This window comes from Watersipora subatra, chromosome 1, assembly GCF_963576615.1.
Source record: "Watersipora subatra chromosome 1, tzWatSuba1.1, whole genome shotgun sequence".
NCBI classification, from domain to species: domain Eukaryota; kingdom Metazoa; phylum Bryozoa; class Gymnolaemata; order Cheilostomatida; family Watersiporidae; genus Watersipora; species Watersipora subatra.
In genome coordinates, this window is record NC_088708.1 from 70,991,028 (window position 1) to 71,011,831 (window position 20,804).

At 39.0% G+C, this 20,804-nt stretch overlaps 1 protein-coding gene across 1 annotated transcript in view; it reads right to left on the reverse strand.

Moving 5' to 3' along the window:
* Positions 1-20,804, reverse strand: part of LOC137393680 (inositol 1,4,5-trisphosphate-gated calcium channel ITPR1-like) — an 89,363-nt gene that overhangs the window by 15,104 nt on the left and 53,455 nt on the right. Inside the window, 19 exon segments of the mRNA XM_068080324.1 lie at positions 546-746; positions 1,015-1,212; positions 2,286-2,368; positions 2,497-2,674; positions 2,795-2,926; positions 3,895-4,065; positions 7,549-7,705; positions 9,220-9,368; positions 9,820-9,992; positions 10,194-10,404; positions 11,283-11,447; positions 11,671-11,922; positions 12,139-12,339; positions 14,560-14,577; positions 15,434-15,559; positions 15,794-15,940; positions 17,769-17,900; positions 18,496-18,642; positions 19,894-20,059. Coding sequence (XP_067936425.1) covers positions 546-746; positions 1,015-1,212; positions 2,286-2,368; positions 2,497-2,674; positions 2,795-2,926; positions 3,895-4,065; positions 7,549-7,705; positions 9,220-9,368; positions 9,820-9,992; positions 10,194-10,404; positions 11,283-11,447; positions 11,671-11,922; positions 12,139-12,339; positions 14,560-14,577; positions 15,434-15,559; positions 15,794-15,940; positions 17,769-17,900; positions 18,496-18,642; positions 19,894-20,059 — 3,007 coding nt within the window.

Genomic DNA, 20,804 nt, shown 5'->3' on the forward strand with positions numbered 1-20,804 from the left:
TTACTGGCAAACTTTCGGTCTACGCACAGTACTTTTAATTCACATAATTCTGCACTGAAAATCGCGCACAAAAACACGGTACAAAAGTATAACCTGAGCAGTTGAAAAATACACAGTGATGATGTTCTCATAAAACACCTCCGGCATACTTGGCAACTGACTCACGTGCTCGTATCTCAAACATGGCTCGTATGTTAGTGCTAAAACTTGTTTAAAAGCTGGCTCGTATCTCAAGTTTCTCGTACGTTGGAGCACTCGTAAGTTGAAGTATTACTGTATTGCGCTGTGCTAAATAACATAAATAAACTAACTCATTCTCCCCTTTCTATTTTAGGTTTTGCCGGCTCCTGTTACTTGACAGGAGCAGACAACAAAGCGAGTGCAGTCAAATATGTACGCTTTAAGGCGCTAATTGATGAGAAAGTGGCTGATAGAATGATGGCTGGAACAAAGAGATAGCAAATATTCAACAGCCGACATCGGGCAGATGTTTAGGATTCAACTAGCAAACGACTGTTAGACCTAACAGGAAGTGGCAGGCCTACCTGATTGGACTGGCAAGGTCCCTGGCAGTACTCAGTCAGGGTCTGAAGTGTCTGGTTGATGAGACCGACATTTCTTTCATTGATGTACAGACCGAGGAGACCAAGACCGCCCGTTGTACTTCCGCAGATGCAGTCGAGGAAACGCAGGGTCTCACAGACCAGGTTGTAGTTAGTCTTATTGTTTTGACATCGCAGATAGTTCTACGGAAGATGTGCTCAATACATCATGCCTGTCTCACTACATCTCAGTCCAATACATCATGCCTGTCTCACTCCATGTAGCGGAAGTCGAATGATTTCAAACCTATTACCAGTCAAGTGCCTATGCCTCCTCAATATGCTATTACCAGTCAAGTGCCTATGCCTCCTCAATATGTAAATACTGACACACAAAGCAATTGGTAATAATAGCAAAAATCCAAGAAAATATTCGAGTCTTGATTTGACTGCATACATTACAAGTACCAACCTGGAGATCTCTGTTGTGATTCTCGCAGAGAAGCTGGAGGAATCGCAGTATGGGCTGCATAATAGAGACTACTGGTGGCATCTCAACCTCATCTGGTTTTTCCCTTTGTCGACCAAACCCTTGAACATTGGTTACAACTTGAACCGTCGATTCTGGCTCTTTTTGGAGAACATTTGATGCTCTTAAATCCTGCATGACCTGTGATACAGGGCAATAATTATCCTAAAGAAGGGCAGCGTACAAACAGGCTCAATGCCAAAAAGGTGTTATGGGATGTACATGTAGATCTAGAAATGACTACCATCGTTAATACATTATAGCAGATGTAACGTGTTAGCTAAACTATAACCAAAATATGTTTAGCTTGATTTGTTTGGCTGCCACTTCTGAGCCACACGCCATATGACTCACCCTAAGGAGTGTTCTGTTTTTTGAAATACAGCAATTACGATCAGCAATAACTTCATGTTTACAATACTTTTAGATTCTAAATGCATAGTGAGTATACATGTAGAGTGGCACCTAGATTATATATGCATAGTGAGTATACATGTAGGGTGGCACCTAGATTCTATATGCATAGTGAGTATACATGTAGGGTGGCACCTAGATTCTATATGCATAGTGAGTATAAATGCAGGGTGGCACCTAGATTCTATATGCATAGTGAGTATACATGTAGGGTGGCACCTAGATTCTATATGCATAGTGAGTATACATGTAGGGTGGCACCTAGATTCTATATGCATAGTGAGTATACATGTAGGGTGGCACCTAAATCCATATGCATAGTGAGTATGCATGTAGGGTGGCACCTAAATTTCAATCATCTAGCATCAAAATTCTATAAGAATTATGGGGAATTTTATGACTATTGAGGTACATGATGGCACGTGATAACTGAGTGAGGTAGACTTCATTGGCATGGGTAAACGCATACCTCTTAAAGCATGAAGATAAACCATAGTCTGAGATCTTTGTAAATGGTTAATGTTTGTAAGCTATGATGGCGATTATCATATGATAGACTAGCCCCAATGCTTAAATGTTTTAATAGACTTATTCACAGGGGCTCTTCTAATAGATAAAATAATCAACATTCTAATCATGTGTTAAAAGTGGCATGCAAAGGATAAGTAATGATCTATGGCACTCATAGGTCCCAAGGACTAATCACTGTCGACCCTGGCACATGATAAACATTCGTCTGTAATTCCACAAAAGCTAGCATATGAAATATTAGCAAAAAATATAAAATTGACCTGTAGTACCTTGTTAGTCTCGCTGGCAGCAGCGTTCAGTTCATCCTTGATTTCCTCATTAACATTAGCATGGCCGTAGTGCCCATTCAAGGCTAATAATCATAATAATAATGATGATGATGATAATAATAAACAATCAAACCATCAAGCTTCTCAAACAGACAAAATTTGAATAATATTTGAGCAGAACGCAGCAATGTTCCCTACTTTAAAGCCTCACCTTGAGATTCCATATCCTTAGCTCCAGTTTCAGCCCAGGTGGAGCGGCACATCACATCCCCCGTGTTGGGCGCCACAGTAGATTTAATCTCATTCTGTGCGTTTTGCATTCGGTCATAGAAAACTTTGAAAAACTTTTCAGCATTTTTATCCGTAGTGAGCCGTCCAAATAGAGATTTCTACAACACATGAAGCCACCTGCCTTTACTGGAGCCTTCGACACCTTCTCAGCCGGATGGTGCAAAGCGTTACACCTGTATTGCCTTAGCAAGAGCTATATGAAATGGGGTGAGACTAACCTGAATGACCCCATTTCCACCTTCAAGTAAAGCGATGCCGAGCTCAACTGTCTCGAGAAAGACTTGGTGATTGGCATTGGTCATGATGAGGTTCACGACGAGATTGGAAGCACCGTGGCTGTCTAGGTGGCACTGCAAAATCAACAGTTTTAAGGTTTTAAGCATAATGACACACAGTTGAAAGGCAAACTGCCCAATAAGCTACTCATGTTGACTATTGCTGTTTCTATGGTTACTCAGCAGGATTGCGTCATCCACATGGTGGGAATGGCAAAAATTTTAAAGTCCGAGTTTCGTTACCCGCAAATGTTTGTCGAATCCATCATGCTCGCAAAAAATGGAAACAACACTTGTGAATGATGCGCAAAAAAATGCCAAGCAAGCTATTCCATTTTAAACATTTTTCACACCTCAGGCATTCTCATTTCAATTGGAGCAGTTCTGAATGTAGTTCTGCTATGACCTCTGACATAGAAATCCTTTTTTGACAAACACGCCCGCACTGATCCGCAGCGTGCGAATGTCTATTCAAACACTTGATAACTCTACTTGTGCACAGCTCTGAATCGTTATCATGTAAGTCATAAAAACACGGTGTGTATCTCAACTGCCAACATTAATGTATGTATTAAGGTTGAGGCACTCTGGAGAAAGATTGAGTAGTTAACTGGCATATTTGTGAGTATAGACGCTGTAACACAGGCTAATATATTTATGTGTATGCGTCATATTTACTTGTATGTGTGCAAGATTAATCGTCAGTATGCTTTAAAATGAAATCCAAAAGAAGTTCAACTTATAATAGCCTCAACCTCCACAATGTAATATAATGCTAATCAGAATAACAAAATTTGTGCAAACAAAATCATTAAAAATGAATAATATAATGTTACAGCAGAGACCAGGGCCGTGGCGATCGACCTCCTGGCCACCACGGTCACAGGGCGAGGCCTTCCGCACACAGGACAAGACTCGGTCACCGTTGAAGACGTCCGGACGGCTAAAAAGACCGTAATAGAAAACCGAACTCAAAACAAAGAAAAGGGAGCGGAGCCTAAAAAAAGAAAATGTATAAAAGGAGCATGAGAAGGAATACCCACCTGAACTTCAGCAAGGGTCATTGCTGCCCTGCACAGCATCTTAGAACCAGGTCCATGGGTGGGAGCTACTTGCATGACTGACACTTTGAACACAGGTTTTGAGTCCTTGCGGCTACGCTTTCTGTTCCTCCCATAGTACCTGTCAAGAAGGTTAGCCCGCAGCTGTTCTCCCTGTAAAAATAAACGCCTTAACAACCGTTCCCAGCTTTTTGACATACTTTTATAGATTCCTGATACACAGGGAGTACATGTTTGGTGTTTAGAATGCAGCCACATACTTCTCACATGTGGAAGGATTACAGTAATATTTACAATAGTATCTGCTCACAATCCGTCTGCTGCCAATTCATCTAATCATTTTTCATGTTCTTTTTTTCACAGATCATCTGCTTTATTCTACTTCGCTACACTCCAACTCTCGTCCTTTTTTCAGCTCACAGATCATTTGCTCTTATTGCGTCTTTGCTCATGTCCACTCACACTCCTATCTATTCTCAGTACATCTGTGCTCACACTCCTATCTATTCTCAGTCCATCTGTGCTCACACTCCTATCTATTCTCAGTCCATCTGTGCTCACACTCCTATCTATTCTCAGTCCATCTGTGCTCACACTCCTATCTATTCTCAGTCCATCTGTGCTCACACTCCTATCTATTCTCAGTACATTTGTGCTCACACTTCTATCTATTCTCAGTCCATCTGTGCTCACACTCCTATCTATTCTCAGTCCATCTGTGCAAATTTTATTTACTTGCTGAGAAACAGTTCATCTCAACTAATAAGGTTACCGTATGTAGCTTGCTTTGCTAAAGCCAGAAGTCACGTCAGGTTGGCCCATCCAATCAAACCTTATTTTATTAAAAAAAGAGTCCAGATGGAATACCCACATAGGCTAGTCTCCAGTGGTTTGTGACTAAAGATTTAGCAATACTTAAAGAGCAAAAGATAGTCAAACAGTGATTGTTCTAGGCCCCTTTTATATAACGTCATTAACTGCAATTGTAATGCCTTAAGTTCTCCAAAAAGGATGTGGCAAACACGTATCAGAAGTACTTCTACATATCCGCTACAACATGACTACATGTACATGTACTTGATTTGTGTGCATGATGGAAACCTCCTTTAGCCTTAGAGACCATGCATAGACATGGCTAGGGTGACAAGGACAATATAGCAATGTAACAGCAACAAATCTCAAATTGTTCAAATATTATAGATATGTGCAAGTTATTGAAGAACACAAAGGCAAACTACAACTTTTATGTGGTGATAACACCTAAATGAAATACATCTGCAAACTTAACAGCATTGAAGAAGTCATTGGCGGTATTGAAATTCGCTCCAAATTGCCTCGAAATGCCTCATAACTTATACGAATAATAGAAAACTGAAGACCACATCGCATGCTGCAGCAGAACATTTGTCATGAAGTCAATTGCATGCCAGTTTTTTATCAGTACGCTCTATTGCCACGGCACATCTTTTCATACAATATGATCTCTATTTCCAAATTAAATGAGGGATGTTTGGGAGACTGAGGGGAACACAACTCACAACCTTAATTACTCAATGGGACATGCAAGCGCTAGAAGTAAGAATAGAGAAATGCCCAAAAAAACTGAGATAAATGCAGGAGACCCAGACACTGAGTAAAAGACACTCACGAAAATCATGAACTACACTAGATGACAACAATTGGAAAGAGAAAAAATACATAAGCACAACATTGCTTATTCTTACCCTCTCTGGCAGCAATTGCTGCCTCTTCTTTATTAACAGCAATCAGCAAGTGGTTAGTCACAGCATCTCATACCATTAGCAATACTTTTATACAACAGAGCAGTGGATACCGAAAATGTTTGTGGGCTAATATGTCGTGGTAAAAAATTCCAAACTCTCAAAATGTCTTTTTTACACACGTTCCCTCAGTTTCAGTTTTTCACCTAACAGGGGCCTTGAAGGCTTACAAGAGCATATCATCAGGGCCTCTGCAGAAGGAAACAGAGAATTTAGACTTAACAAAATGTTGCAGAATGACATTGCCTTTTGCAGCCATTATTTGGTAAACGTAGTAAAGGTATCTCTGTACTAGATATTGATACATGCAAATTCAAACTGATTAACATTTAAAAGTGTTGACATAAAATCATGATTTTTGAATAAAATATGTTAGTTAGCCCGTTCTTTTTAAGTAAGTAACTCAAGCAATCTTGCATTGAAAGTTGACATTATATATCTTTATTGTTCACAATGGTAGCTGATCAAGTCCCAATATTATGTATATTACTACTAGCATTCAAAAAAATTGAAAATAAAACATAAAAATAATACAAAAATATAACTTAAGCTCATTTAAATTTCATTTAATGAAAGTTGGAGTAATCTCCCCCACATATACTTATCACTGACTCTACTTCTGAACCTACACATTGATGAGTCAAGACTTCGACTCATGTGTCTCAAAGGTGAAATAACAAAAAACCTCTTTTTACTGATTATTATTTCAGTTTTTACTTTCATTTTATATTTTCCTACTTTATTTTCCCAGCTTTATATAATGCATTTTCTTTAGTGCTATAACCAATTGAAGTATTTTTTTATCTACAATGAATTAAACCAAAACATCACAATCTTATATGAATATTTGATTTGATGCATGATGGCTTTTGCATACAAAGTTACATCAAATGGAACAACGTTGTATGACAAGGTTTGGTAGCAGATAGCTTTATCACTTGATATTGAGACTGATGTCTTGAAAAATTGGAGTTTCTAAAGACTTCCATGGGCATTCACATGAGCTTCAGAGTTCTGTGATGTTTGGGTCACACGGCTAATAGATGGGGCAGGGAAGTACAGGTGACATTCAAGTGAAAAAACAAACCCAGAAAACGATTACCGAAACACAACTTATAGCTATTTTTCTGCAGTTCATCACTAAATAGTAAAAAGGGAAAGGAACAAGCAATCCATACACAATATAGCAGGATTAGCAGCTGCCATTATTTCTTGTAGAAGTGATGTAGCCTAACTATATGAGCCGCAATAAAATAATAATTAATATTTCTTGTAAAATAATTCATTACGATAATAAAAGATAATACCTTGATTTATCTAAATGAGCAATTGGTCCGTGACATGAAGACTAACTTTTCACGGATGACTTCAACCCTTTTAAGAGGTCTGGGAATATTCTTCTCGCTCTATCATTTCATCAATGCTTTCAATTAGTAAGTTGTAAAATCATTTGATGAAATAAACTATATTTAGAAACCTAGAACCCTCGTAATAAACAATATTTGCCGCAGACAAGAGATAACCAGTCAGTAAACTGATGTTCGTCTTGATCTAGCTAAAAACATCTAAACACTACCACTACCGTCTGTTTCTTAAAGAATTGTGCTCTCTTTGTCGTAAGGAACAAGCTGCATGCATTTTCATTAAAGAAAATATTTTTTTGTAAATAAGCAGATGTTACTTGTCTGCCTCATCAATATTAATACTATACTCATAATATTAATCAGATAAAGAATCGGAAGAGCAACAGGAATACAAGGAGGACATCAATACACAGTTTCTAGGCAATGCGTTTGGATGGTAGTGTAATAGAGTGAACATAGTTTAGTATTAGTGAAAGAAGCTAGTAACTAACCTTGTCTCCAAACTCATAGTCAACTGACATCATTTCCTTGAGGGTCTGCAGTACCTTAACACATAGCCGCACATCTCTGTCACTTAACAATTTCTCGCAGTGCTTTATCAACCTAAGTACGGACATAGTTACATACACTATATATATACTACATACACTGCACTGAACCTAATACCAGTAGACATGCATAGCGCATAGCTGCGACAATGAAGGCAACTCCCTTATAGCAGCTTTATAGTGCGAGCAGCTGCAGGAGTGCAAAAGGATGCAAGGGCTGATAAAATGGCTGCCTTCTACTAACACATTATTATGATAAGCAGGAAAATATAGAACAGTGTGTATTACCTGAAATACATGTTTATCAATTAGACAATGTACAATATAGTGTATAATCTTTAGGTATTCATGATCCAATAGGGTTTGTTATCTCAAAAATACGAACTTACAATTTGCACAGTCCCAAAATAGGACGAATTCCATATGATGCAAACAATCTTGGAATATACAATACCATAGAGTATATAGTCACCAGATATGCAATATTCTATAGAGTACACAGGCCGAAGGTGAACATCAACCAATAGAGTACATGATCAAAAAATAAAGCGAAGCTTATTGCCCAGTCCTTGAATAGATTATAAAAAAGAGCAGACGATTTTTACTTATACTTTTTTCACATAAAGCAGGCAGTTTAAATAGACAATATTATATAGAGTAGACAGTATCCCAATAGAGCGTATCATACCCTACAGGATGAAATCATTCGCGGAGTTAAATTTCGCAAGAATTGTCTTTTCATGCATAATCACAGACTAAATTATTCGTGGATGAACACATTCGCGAGTAAATTAATCTGTGAACGCAGCTAGCAATAGAATAAAACCTTCATGCGCGTATACCACGTGTTTAGATTTCTATTTAGCTAAGAAATTGATGTTAATCACGCTAGGCTATAAATTGTTGACTAAAGCCAGAGGTTTTCATGAATATTCAACGATTTGGAGGCCTTCGGTGAACCAACAACTTGTGGTAAGTTATGAGTTTTTTCAACGTAAAGAACTGCAGGAGAGATTTTTGCGATGATGACGCCGTGCTGAATTCCGAATAATGTGTGACAACCTTGAATAATTTTGTAAAGCAGTGTGATGCATTGGCAATGGGCTTAACTCGAAGCCCCGGTGATGATTTTAATGGAGTGTGAAATTCAGCTACGTTTACTAACTCTGCCTAGCGACTAGTTTTTAATTTGAGATAGTAGTTATTTTTCCTTATGTAAAAAATAAAACCAATTATTCGCGGATTTTAATAATTCGCGAAATTGACAGTTTCGTGAATTCGCAAATTATTAAATCCATCGAATAATTTCATCCTGTGGGGTATGTAGTTTACTGTTCTTAATAGTCTATGTCATATCGAGAAGGTAGTCCCTAGATAATCTGTGTAATTTAGAAAATAACTACACAACATTGATAAGACAATCCCTAAATAGTCTAAGTAATATAGAGAAGACAACTGATAAATAGTCTATGTAAGATACAGCAGGCAATCTTTAGATAGCATATGTTGCATAGAAAAGACAGTCCTTGCATTCTCTGTATCACATGTATACTAAACGATTAATTCAAGCTCTATGACGCATTAGCACATATGACTGGATGTTATGTCACTTACTTAGAGATGAATCCACCTCGCTCACAGTCTCTTCTAGCCTCAGTGTTCACAGGAAAGAGGATCTCTGGCTTGTGTAAGACATCCACCAATACTGATAGTTCAGCTTGCACCAGAGGATGAAACTGTTCCTCCAACAAGGCAACGATATCCTGACAAGGAGCAAACTTCATAAGCGAGCAGCTCTTTACAAACAACTCAACAGTTTACAAGTTTCAAATATGTAACAGCAGAAAACATACCAGTCTTTTCAGTTTACCAAGATATCTGGTGTATAAAACAGTATCAAAAAATAATAAATATTTTTGCAGGTCCATGTCACGTTATATAAAATGGTTTTATAGCGATATTTGCCAAGTTTTACAGTTGAACAACGCTTGCAGTAGTTCATAGAATGGGCTTCTTTGCTGATCTTTCCAAAAAGTGAAATAATTAGACTTACAAATATATACTGATATTCATAAATTGAAAACTCACAGAGATATCTAAAAACACTTACGCCCCAAATCCAGTTGAAATCATTCCCCGTCCACAATTTAGCATCACACATACATGTATATTCTAACTTATTCAAGACTAGTAAAGGAAAGGTTAAAAGGAAACCTGTAGCCCTTCGATGATGCTCTTGTAGTCTCGCGACAGCGCACTACTTGACTCCTTTTTCTTGCCAAGAAACATCCAGTGCTTGGTTGACTTCATGACAAGCTTGTTGGTGCTGAACAAGGAGTTTACCTGGCTATCCAGGTCTGTCGGTATGGCTATGCCTCTTGTTTTCGCTACAAACAAAGAACTCGCCAGAATGAAATGCTGTTGGAATAGCCTCGTAGTAAATCGTTAATAGATTGTTCTAGAAAACTAGCGTATTATGACAAACTTAATAGCCAATACCACAAGCAACCTGAAGTACTACGAGATAGTTGCATAAAGAAACGAGTGCGACAGAATACAAAGAAGGTCGAAGCACTTATAGTACACACCTATCTCAGAAAGAGTCTTAATGCAGGTTTCCACATGGTACTTCTGTATCCCACTTAGCCAAGTGCAAGCTGACAGTCCGTATGCTCCTTGCAACAACTTCACAAAAACAGGCTGCCTCGCGGATATCGTTGTTGACTGCTCTGAGAAACGCGAGTTGAAGAAGGATGTGATGACAGACATGATAATGTGGCTGACGTAATCTTCTAATGTCTGCAATAACAACACAGGAATTGACGGATATTTCTAGTTTTTCAAGAGTCTAACAACTCAAATGCTGGAAATTTAAAACCATCAGTGACGTCCTACAACTAGAATTAGTCACTCGGAGGTAATCCAGATGAGTCAAATGTGGGCGGACAAATGTGGGCGGGCAAATGTGGGCGGGGAAATGTGGGCGGGCAAATGTGGGCAGGCAAATGTGGGCGGACAAATGTGGGCGGGCAAATGTGGGCGGGCAAATGTGGGCGGGCAAATGTGGGCAGGCAAATGTGGGCGGGCAAACATGGGCGGGCAAATGTGGGCGGACAAGCAGCAATTTACTAAGTAATAAAAAAGGGAAGAGGAACCGTTTGTAGTTTGTACAGTTTGTAGCTCATGAATGAGAGCAAGACGTAAGCTTTCTTCGATAAGATTATCCAACCAAGTTAGATATTTAGCAATTGAAAACATTGAATTGAGTCGTAGTTTGACATCCTGTTGCTTGCAATATATTTGGGTACAGAGACTGCAAGATGCACTTGAAGGGTGTGTGACAAGAGATTGTAACTGTTTTAAGCAACAACTTTGTAGGCTTTAGAACTATACTATGACTAAAGTCTGAGTTGCCTCTTTTAACCTGCCTTCTGTGTAAGGGTACATTTATGGATTTTACAGTTAACTATGTAATAGCATTCATAATAACAAGTAGAAGAAGGTGACAGAAATTGACTAGTTTGACATTTCCAGATTAGCAAGAACGGAAATATAATAACTCTATGAGTACTTTGTACTGATAAAAGAAAGTTGTCTGTTTCAAAGTAATTCTCATAAATACATGTACTTAGGTACAGTCACACCTATCAACAGACACACGTCATGTCAGATGCTACCTTGTCAGCGTGTGATCTATCCAGAGTGGATGTGGTGACTGTCACAATATCGGCTAGAAAACTTTCAAACAGAGTCCACATATGGTTGCTGGTGTATATCTCCTTCATCTCAACCTCTGTATCTATGTAGCAATGATTTAGGAAATCGATGTAGGCTGCTTTCACCTGCAATGTAAAGAAACAGAATATGAGTTAAAAGGTGTGCGCACTTACCAATTTTCTGTGCAATATTCAGGGGAATTTAAAAAGGGTTACAGTAGAAAAGATGGAATCTCATCAGTTACCCCTAGGACCTGATGAAATGACCAGTAATAGCAGTCATTTGATCATAGCATCTGCAAGGTTCAAACCAAAACCTGTCATAGATAATGAAGTACGAGAAGCATACTTGCGGGGTGCAGTCAGGGTCAGTCACGACCTTCACGATGTCATCAAGCGGTAGCAGTGAAATACACTTCATCTCGGTTGTGACATTTTTACCCTCGGTGCAGTTTGCTAGCAACTGTACGAGGGTGATGTGATAGTTGAGAGCACTGTTTGTGTCGCTGTGTCGTTCAGTCTCCTTCATCATGCGTACAAGCGCCTGGAACGACTGCTTATCGTTGTAAAACAGCAGTACATCCTCTCCTACATTCACGAGCTGCCAAAAACATTTATTTAAAATGTAAGACGAAAATTAACTTCACACCGTAAATAGTACAACCCATAGGTAAGGAACAATGAAGCACACGCGTAATATTTAATTAAACATTTGAGTGTTGCGAAACATAAAACCAGTAACATGTAGATTGTAGAGGGAGAAAGACTTAACATGATGATTCTCGTGTGCGACAGAGATTAGTTGGCAGATGCCTACCTCATTCATTACCATATCTTGAGTCTTCCTGATGAAGTTCTCCTCAGACTTAACGATCGTCTGCAGAAACTGGAGATACTCAACATACCTTCCATGGGTTTCTATCATACGCACAAAATGTTGCACTACCCGCTCAGTGACCTCATTGCACAGCTGTTGGTTGTCAAGGAATATGGCCCTGGCAGTCTGTGCATCCCACAACTATAACATAAGTCATGCGCGTTGGTGTTTCTTTGCTCAAATAAGCCGTATAATTATGAAAAAGAATAAACTTGATACGTTTGATAACCAAAAACATAAGTCATAAAAAGTTGAACATTATTTTGAGCCGTGTGTAAAAATAAATAAATAAAGTCACACTTTGCAAGCTGTTTTCTACAACAAAGTTATTAAAAATTGAAAATGCTAGTTTTCCCAGTCTGGAGACTACTAAGAAAGAGAGACAACTCCACACATTAATCACTCACATGGAACACATACAGTTAGTCAAAGTGTTCATAATATCTGTGTTACCACACCATCTAAGACAAATATGAGAATTGTCATTCCTCGTATTAAGGAATATGCAATTGAAGGTAGAAACCTATATTAAGGTTTGAAGGTCTACTGACTACCAGGGACAGTCGGCTGTTTAAACAAATGAAGAGAGGATGGCAATAGCATGTGTAGAAGAAACGCTCCAATTATTCAGACGATTAAATAAAACTATCTAGAACCTTCTTCTTAAGTGGATCTGACATTTGGGTTGAGCCAAAAAAGCCAAAATGCTGCCAGGAAAAACAGTTTGAGCATTCAGGTATACACCCAGCGAGTTGTATAGAATATAATAGTATATGTTATAGTAATATGTTATAAAGATGAATAGGTATGTGCGCATGATGAAGGGAATGTGAAACCCGTGTAACAAAGCCAGAAGTGTAATTAAGAAGAGACAGGAAAATATGACAAGGAGGTAAAGTTTAGTCAGAGTGATGGCTATATTGAGAGATAATAACTCCCTCATCTCTAGATCATAGCTTTCTCTCTCTCCCCTGCTATAGTTAAATAACGCGGTCCCATATATCTAAGTAATAGCTCTCTCTCCCTCTGCTATAATTAGATAAAAAGCCTTCATATCTCTAAATCATAGCTCTCTCTCTCTCCCCTGCTCTAGCTAAATAGCAAGGTACCATATCTCTAGATCATAGCTTCCTCTTTCCCCTTGCTCAAGTTAAATAACAAGCCTTCGTATCTCTAGATTATAGCTCCCTCTCTTCCCTGCTTTAGTTATCCAGAAAGAAATGCAAAGCCCGAAGAAAACGAAAGCAGCATCTTAAAAGGGGTTCCTATGATTGGGCGGTAAAAGAAGAATCTGCGAAGCAGCAAATATTTCAGCAAGTTAAATGTAAGTACATTACATCACCAAAGAGTGTCGTATTTATCCTGATATACCGTATGTAATATGAACGCCTCCTCCATCAACATCGACTTTCTGTTGCACAAAGTTGATTTGACATCGACTTTGTGCAACAGAAAATATTTGCATTTACCTACTGAACTACACACAATAAACTATACATTTTTAGTAACTTCTACTAAGCTCATGCATGTACTGAAATATTAGTTACCTATGTGAGGCCATGCATAGCGGTATAAACATACTATGAAGATGTAAACATGAACACGCTTTCAGAAAATGAGGTTGCTGACTCAAATTTGCATGCAAGTTTCATGCAGCAGTAACAGTCTAGAGAGCAAATGCTTCAGGATGTTTTACATTAACAACAAATGAACAAGAGTAGCATTTAGGATTGTCTCTTCCTGCACGGATCGTCTAAGAATTAATTGACATATAGAAAACGCTCATAAATCTTGAACTAGTGGTAGGTTTTCAAGTGGTAGAATAGTCTTTTACCAACCAACACATTTAATCAGCAACATAAACAGCTCAGTGTAATACGAATGCATTATTTGCTAATATTTAAAAATAATTTATAGCGATTTCTAGCTTCTGCCTAACAGACTGCTTTCTGGTAATCATATCAGAATCAGCTGTTTCACGCCCATTACCAATCACTTCTACAGCGATGATGAATGTTTTCCTCAGCAGCCTCAGCGGTAAATGATCAAGGGAAACTTACCAATCTATAAGCTTATAAGATTTACCCACAAACAATCTTGTTGAACGAAGTTAACACATACGCCTTTACAGTTAGCATGGGAATAGCCACTTGTGAATTTATGGTCAGAATTTAAAGGTAGAGGAAGGATAATCTAACGGAAGGCAAGATTAGTATATTGTGATCGATAGAGAGCTAAGAGCTGATTGCAGACCGAGCCATAACATGCATATTCAACAAGCACTCTTTGAAGATGGGCAGAGATGACTGGAGCAATTGAGCAAAGTACAGATTGCAGACTCATGAGAGCCTTCCAACTTACCGCCTGATTGGGCATTGCCTAGTAAAAGCACAATAAGTAGGATCACTGATAAAAAAACTGGTAGAGGTCAAAGAGCAAAATCCTATTCATACAAGTATTAATGAGAAGCAAAGGATGACTGTTAAACATCAATTTTGCCTCGCATCAACAAAATTCAATCATGTATGAATAGACAAATAGATGTAGTGACCCTTTTCAACAAAATGCTATTATATTATGCTAAAATGATATATGTATGGTCTTTGCGCAAAGAGCGCATAACCTATTACAGAATAAGCGATACTATGCTATACAACATTCATAAACATAGCATATAAGCGACTCGTAAAAGTGCTAACGCTAGCAGCGAAGCAGAGAAATATCGGTGGTGCAGAATGTTGATAGAAAGATGGTGAGGGCAACTCTGAAGCGCTAGGGCAGGCCCTCCTACCACAATCACTATATCTATAGTCACCATGCCTGTTGGCACATTTTATGGTTGCTGAAACAATTCAGTTATTTATGACTAAGCAGGTTATAAAACACCTACATATGGTCATACCCAGTCAGAATCAAAAGGCTACGAATCAGAGATGGGCATTGCATAAATAAAAATCGTTTGTACGCAATAGTGTTGCCATAAAAGGTTGGTAACAGAAACTTGAGCAGTTAATCTATAATGCAATACAACCTTTTTCAAATGTAATATAATAATTCACATAATGACAATGAGATTTCAAAGAATAACAGAGAAAAGCTGGCATATGGTTGAAACATGATCTCCCACTGAATGCGATACACGGGGTGAGTCTAGCCTCCTCCCCGGTTCACCTATGATCAGACACGGGGTGAGTCTAGCCTCCTCCCCGGCTCACCTATGATCAAATAGACTCACCGAAGGGGTGAGGAATAGCTCAAGGTCTTTGTGCAGGAGACTCTGGTTGTTCTTGTTACCAAGACAGAAACACTGGAGGAACTCGTGGGCAAGCCTCATCAGCTCATGCATCCGCGTATCCTTCTTCTACAGAGCAGAGTGGCTGGAGTAGCATTTAAAATGGAGAAAATATGTAAAATGTAAAACTATGTAAAACTCTATGTAAAACTCTATATGCTCACAGGCTGGTTAGTTACCAATCATCTACACAAAAGCCTGCGGAATTAAAATCTTTAGGAGAAGAATCTGTGGATTTAGCAAATCTTGATTAGATCATGACCAAACTCTACAATATACATTCAAAGAACTAACAAAGGCTACCTTTTCATAGGGAATCTGTAAGAGTTCGAGAACGATAAGGTGAGCTCCCATATTCCTCAGTAGTCTCTGTTCGTGTTTCTTAGGTCGAACTATTTGTCCTTTTGAGGAACGGGTCGCGCATAAATCCGTAAGCCTTTGCAAGACAATCTAAAGAGAAATGACGGTAACAAAGCTAGATGACAGCTTGGAGAACATCTTGGGGATGCACCTTGAACTCATAATGATAAAACTACCTGAGTAAATGTGTAGCATAAAAGGAGTCGGATTTGTAACTAATATCAATGATATACAGCCCAAAAGGATAGCCGACGGCTATCATATGGGCGGGGTTTAATGATGGAGCTCTATTAGGATTGTGCTAGCCTGGGTTTCAAAGCAAACACAACTCTCGCGGGGCGGTCGCGTTGCCTTGTTAGGTTTTAGAAAACACGAATCGCTGTTATCGTTTCATTAGCTTATTCAGCCAGTAGACCCCGCGGGTCACAATAGCAAACATTGAATTTCTGCAATGTAGGGGTAATATCTAACCAAAATAATGTATCTATTCAAAATAAAACATTTCAAATTACCTACTTTTAGTAATTTTAAAATTAGTAAAGGTCGTAGTATATGCCTAAAGTTGAATATAATTACCCGAACAACGGCATTTTTTTTTCTAGTTTTTGATTAATATTTTGCCACCCCTAATATAAAATGACAAAGTCTTTCATCGGTTTCACATTGTTTTACCTTGCCAATAAGATGGGACAGCAGGCAAAGCTGTGCAGTGTAGTTTTCATACTCAAAATCTAAATGCAAAACCGAATTTGAGCTATTTTACGATTGTGACTATTAATATCACGAATGCTTGTGAATGGCAACTGACTGATCATAACGGTGACAATATTGGGATACTATATTTATTTGACAACAAAATGAATTCAACAGATAAGTAAAATAACCACTATAGCTCATAATATTCGTAAATTTACAAGGTGCTTTATTCAGCATATTTGTTTGTTCGGGTGCCGTGTTCGGGTTAATCCCAACAGAGCTTCATCATTAAACCCCGCCCATATGAGCGCCGTCGGCTATCCTTTGGGGCTGTATATCATTGCTAATATGAAGCGGTAGATGAACATACATGACCAATAGCATAATACATGTTGCATCTATACTAACCAGCCGAGTGATAGAACTATAACAGACAAGCCTGATGTTTGTGTAAGATATATTCTGAAAAGTGAGCAAGTGTTTTATTGAACGCAGATGAGTTTTTAAAACAGTTATTGAAATGATTTTTAAGGGAAAATTTTGCTTTACAATAGTATTGTCCAGTATATTTGTAGCAACAGAAACAGAAGGTCGTGTATTGCTCCCTTTGTTTCTGTCTATTTAATCCTTCAAATAAGACATTCTGGTTAAAACTTGACCACATTAAGCATTAACCAGTCTTGCTTTTTTAATTTGGCTAAATAATGCTAAACAACGGCAAAGATAAAAAATTAACTCCGCAGCAAGGCACAATGAATAAAGAGAAAATTTGTCAAGCGCCAGGCTTCACGTATCTAACATCGCTGAAGAAAAACAATATTAAACACGAAAGTTTTATTGACCACTTTTGCATGGCTTCCTAGAACTGTTTCGTAACAAGATGAAGATGCTCGACTCGCACTCAAAGGTAATATAGGGCAAAACGCATGAGGCTAAACCTCGAAGCGGGAACACTCTGCATGCCTAGAAGACTGATAAGAAAGCCGAAGGCATGACTGCGCAACAATCCGGTTTTGAGGAAAGTGCATGCTGCGTAGTGCCACCACCCTGCAACTGCGCTCAGAACAAAGTGTGTGCGATCTAACGTAAAGTTACCTGAAACCTAGTGTGAAATTACCTGCAGTCTAATCGGCGCCTCATTCCAGTGGCTCTGCAAAGGGCAAGCTTTATGAATTAGACTGTGTTAGACCATTCTTTGTCAACAACCGACGTGAGATCTTACCTTTATGGTCTTGTAATTCTTAGAAGAGTTCATTTCAATGAAGGGCCCGATATCTAGGTCTATTGCGGAACTATTGTGTCTGGAGATAAATGGGTGACGTTTGCTCTCCTTGCTTTTGTCCTTCTTTTCATCCTCAAAAAGAGGCACAGAGGTTACGGCTGGGTAACACCAAGCACCAACCAGAGGTTACGGCTGGGTAACACCAAGCACCAACCAGACACGCGCCATTTTTCCGTTAAGTGATCAACAGTTGGGCAGTTTCTCAAGCTTGACAGTTGCTTGAACCTTATACCTTGAACTGTTTACCAATTAATTAACAAAAGCAACCAGAACTTTTAATAGAAACAGCAAAAACAAGCATTCCTACAATATGCCATTCCACAAAGACCTGATGGTTTGTGAAAGATGTTCATCAGCATGGAAGAATTCATGACATGATCATCTCACATGCTCAATAAACTGGGGTGAAGGCATCTTGACCAATTGTTTACTAATAACAAGATATGAAATTAAGAGTTGTCCTCTCATGTAGCCTAACCAAATTATAGTGAGGAGAAAGAACAGACATTTCTTTGCATCCTAGTGTAGCTTAGGCTTTTAATTGTCTAGAGAAAGATTCTAAAATTTGTTTGGTTCGAGCATTCGGTGAACAAGTCACAAATTCTCCTAAGGTCAGTTAACAACATCTGGCAAGTCTATTCAATGTAAGTAAATACACGACTTGAACCTTTTTCTCGAGGTCAGCAGCGTCATCATCAGTTCTGTCCTTGTAGACCCAGAGCTCTGATTTCTCCACAATGTTTCTCAGATCATCCAAGTCGGCCTTTATTTGCTTATAGTTCTCCACATCACTTGCAGATATTAGTAACTGAACCTGAGCAGGAGGCAATGTGTCATTATTACTCTGTTGAGATAAACTACAGCGACTGATTATGGTCAAGTCTAGGCAGCACCTGCTGGTTATGGACAAGTCTAGGCAGCACCTGCTGGTTATGGTCAATTCTAGGCAGCGCCTGCTGGTTATGGTCAAATATAGGCAGCACCTGCTGGTTATGATCAAATATAGGCAGCACCTGCTGGTTATGGTCAAATATAGGCAGCACCTGCTGGTTATGGTCAAGTCTAGGCAGCACCTGCTGGTTATGGTCAATTCTAGGCAGCACCTGCTGGTTATGGTCAAATATAGGCAGCACCTGCTGGTTATGGTCAAATATAGGCAGCACCTGCTGGTTATGGTCAAGTCTAGGCAGCACCTGCTGGTTATGGTCAAATATAGGCAGCACCTGCTGGTTATGGTCAAGCCTAGGCAGCACCTGCTGGTTATGGTCAATTCTAGGCAGCACCTGCTGGTTATGGTCAAATATAGGCAGCACCTGCTGGTTATGGTCAAATATAGGCAGCACCTGCTGGTTATGGTCAAGTATAGGCAGCACCTGCTGGTATTGGTCAAGTCTAGACAACATCTGCTGGTTATGGTCAAATATAGGCAGCACCTGTTGGTTATGGTCAATTCTAGGCAGTACCTGCTGGTTATGGTCCAATATAGGCAGCATCTGCTGGTTATGGTCAAGTATAGGCAGCATCTGCTGGTTATGGTCCAGTCTAGGCAGCGCCTGCTGGTTATGGTCAAGTCTAGACAGCATCTGCTGGTTATGGTCAAAGATAGGCAGCACCTGCTGGTTATTGTCAAGTCTAGGCAGCACCTGCTGGTTATGGTCAAGTATAGGCAGCACCTGCTGGCTATAGTCAAGTATAGGCAGCACCTGATGGTTATGGTCAAGTCTAGACACCATCTGCTGGTTATGGTCAAATATAGGCAGCACCTGCTGGTTATGGTCACTTCTAGGCAGCACCTGCTGGTTATGGTCAAGTATAGGTAGCACCCGCTAATGCAATACAGTTTGAATGTATATGGACTTCCTGCTGAAATCTTTGTATTGAACACATAGCGATGCTGCCAGAGCCTACGGTAAATAAACCGGCAGTGTAATCAATAAATGCTTGCTTTTGTTGCAGATTGAGAACAGAGATGATAAATTGGAATATAAGACAATTGCCAAATGACAACATATCTGCGTGTGTTAGCCATTATGGAAAATACCGTGTTTGCACTTATATACAGTACCTGTCTAAAGGCTGTCAGGACTTCCTGGCGTTGACTAAAGTGTCGGAAGAGGAGTTGCAGGGCCCCGGAGACCAGCGAAGGATAGTTATGCATGACAAGATTTAATAGCACCCGCAGAAACATCCTTCCTCCCTGTCCATCTAGGTCAAGATCACTCTGAAGATCACTGTAACATTGAGTTTGTGCCGGTAATATAAACTAGGGATATCAGTTGGAGTAAATATCATAATACAGATGTGTAACTAGATTAAACCAGGCTTGATAACCAACAACAGTAACAATGCTGTGGCCTATTTACTTGTAGTCAAATAAAGTTACTGGTTTTTGTCGCTGGGCCCGTTTATAACAAAGGCATAAACTTCTTTTGCATCTCACGAACAAATATTAACCATAAACAACTAGCTGTACACCAGCGTTCAAACAGAAAGCAAATTATCAAAATTTTTTCTTCTAGAATTTGCAGTTAAATTCTCCAATTCAACGCGAAAGAGGTGACTCAATAACAGATTATAATAGACTCAGGGCCACTTCTCCCAGTCAAGTAAGTAACCTTTGTATACTTATACATTTTTAACCTTATAACCTTTGTATATTTGTGAAATTTATGGTCTAAGAACTGGTATTTTAAGCTTTCCTGCAAATAAAGCTAAATAAAATGGGATTCCATGACTGCAAATGAAGGTTTTATCATGCAAAACTTACGGTGTTTGAAAATCTAACAAAAGTTAATGTAAATAAATATGCAGAACTTCAACAATTGGAGAGTCAAGGCACTGTATACCAGCTCCTCTGTGCTACCCAACAAAATTTGAAAGAATGGTTTTGATGTTTTAAAAAATTTGTCATTAATTCTCTAGCCATAAATCATGAAAAGCCGAAGAACTAAACAAGAAAACAAATAATTCTGCAAA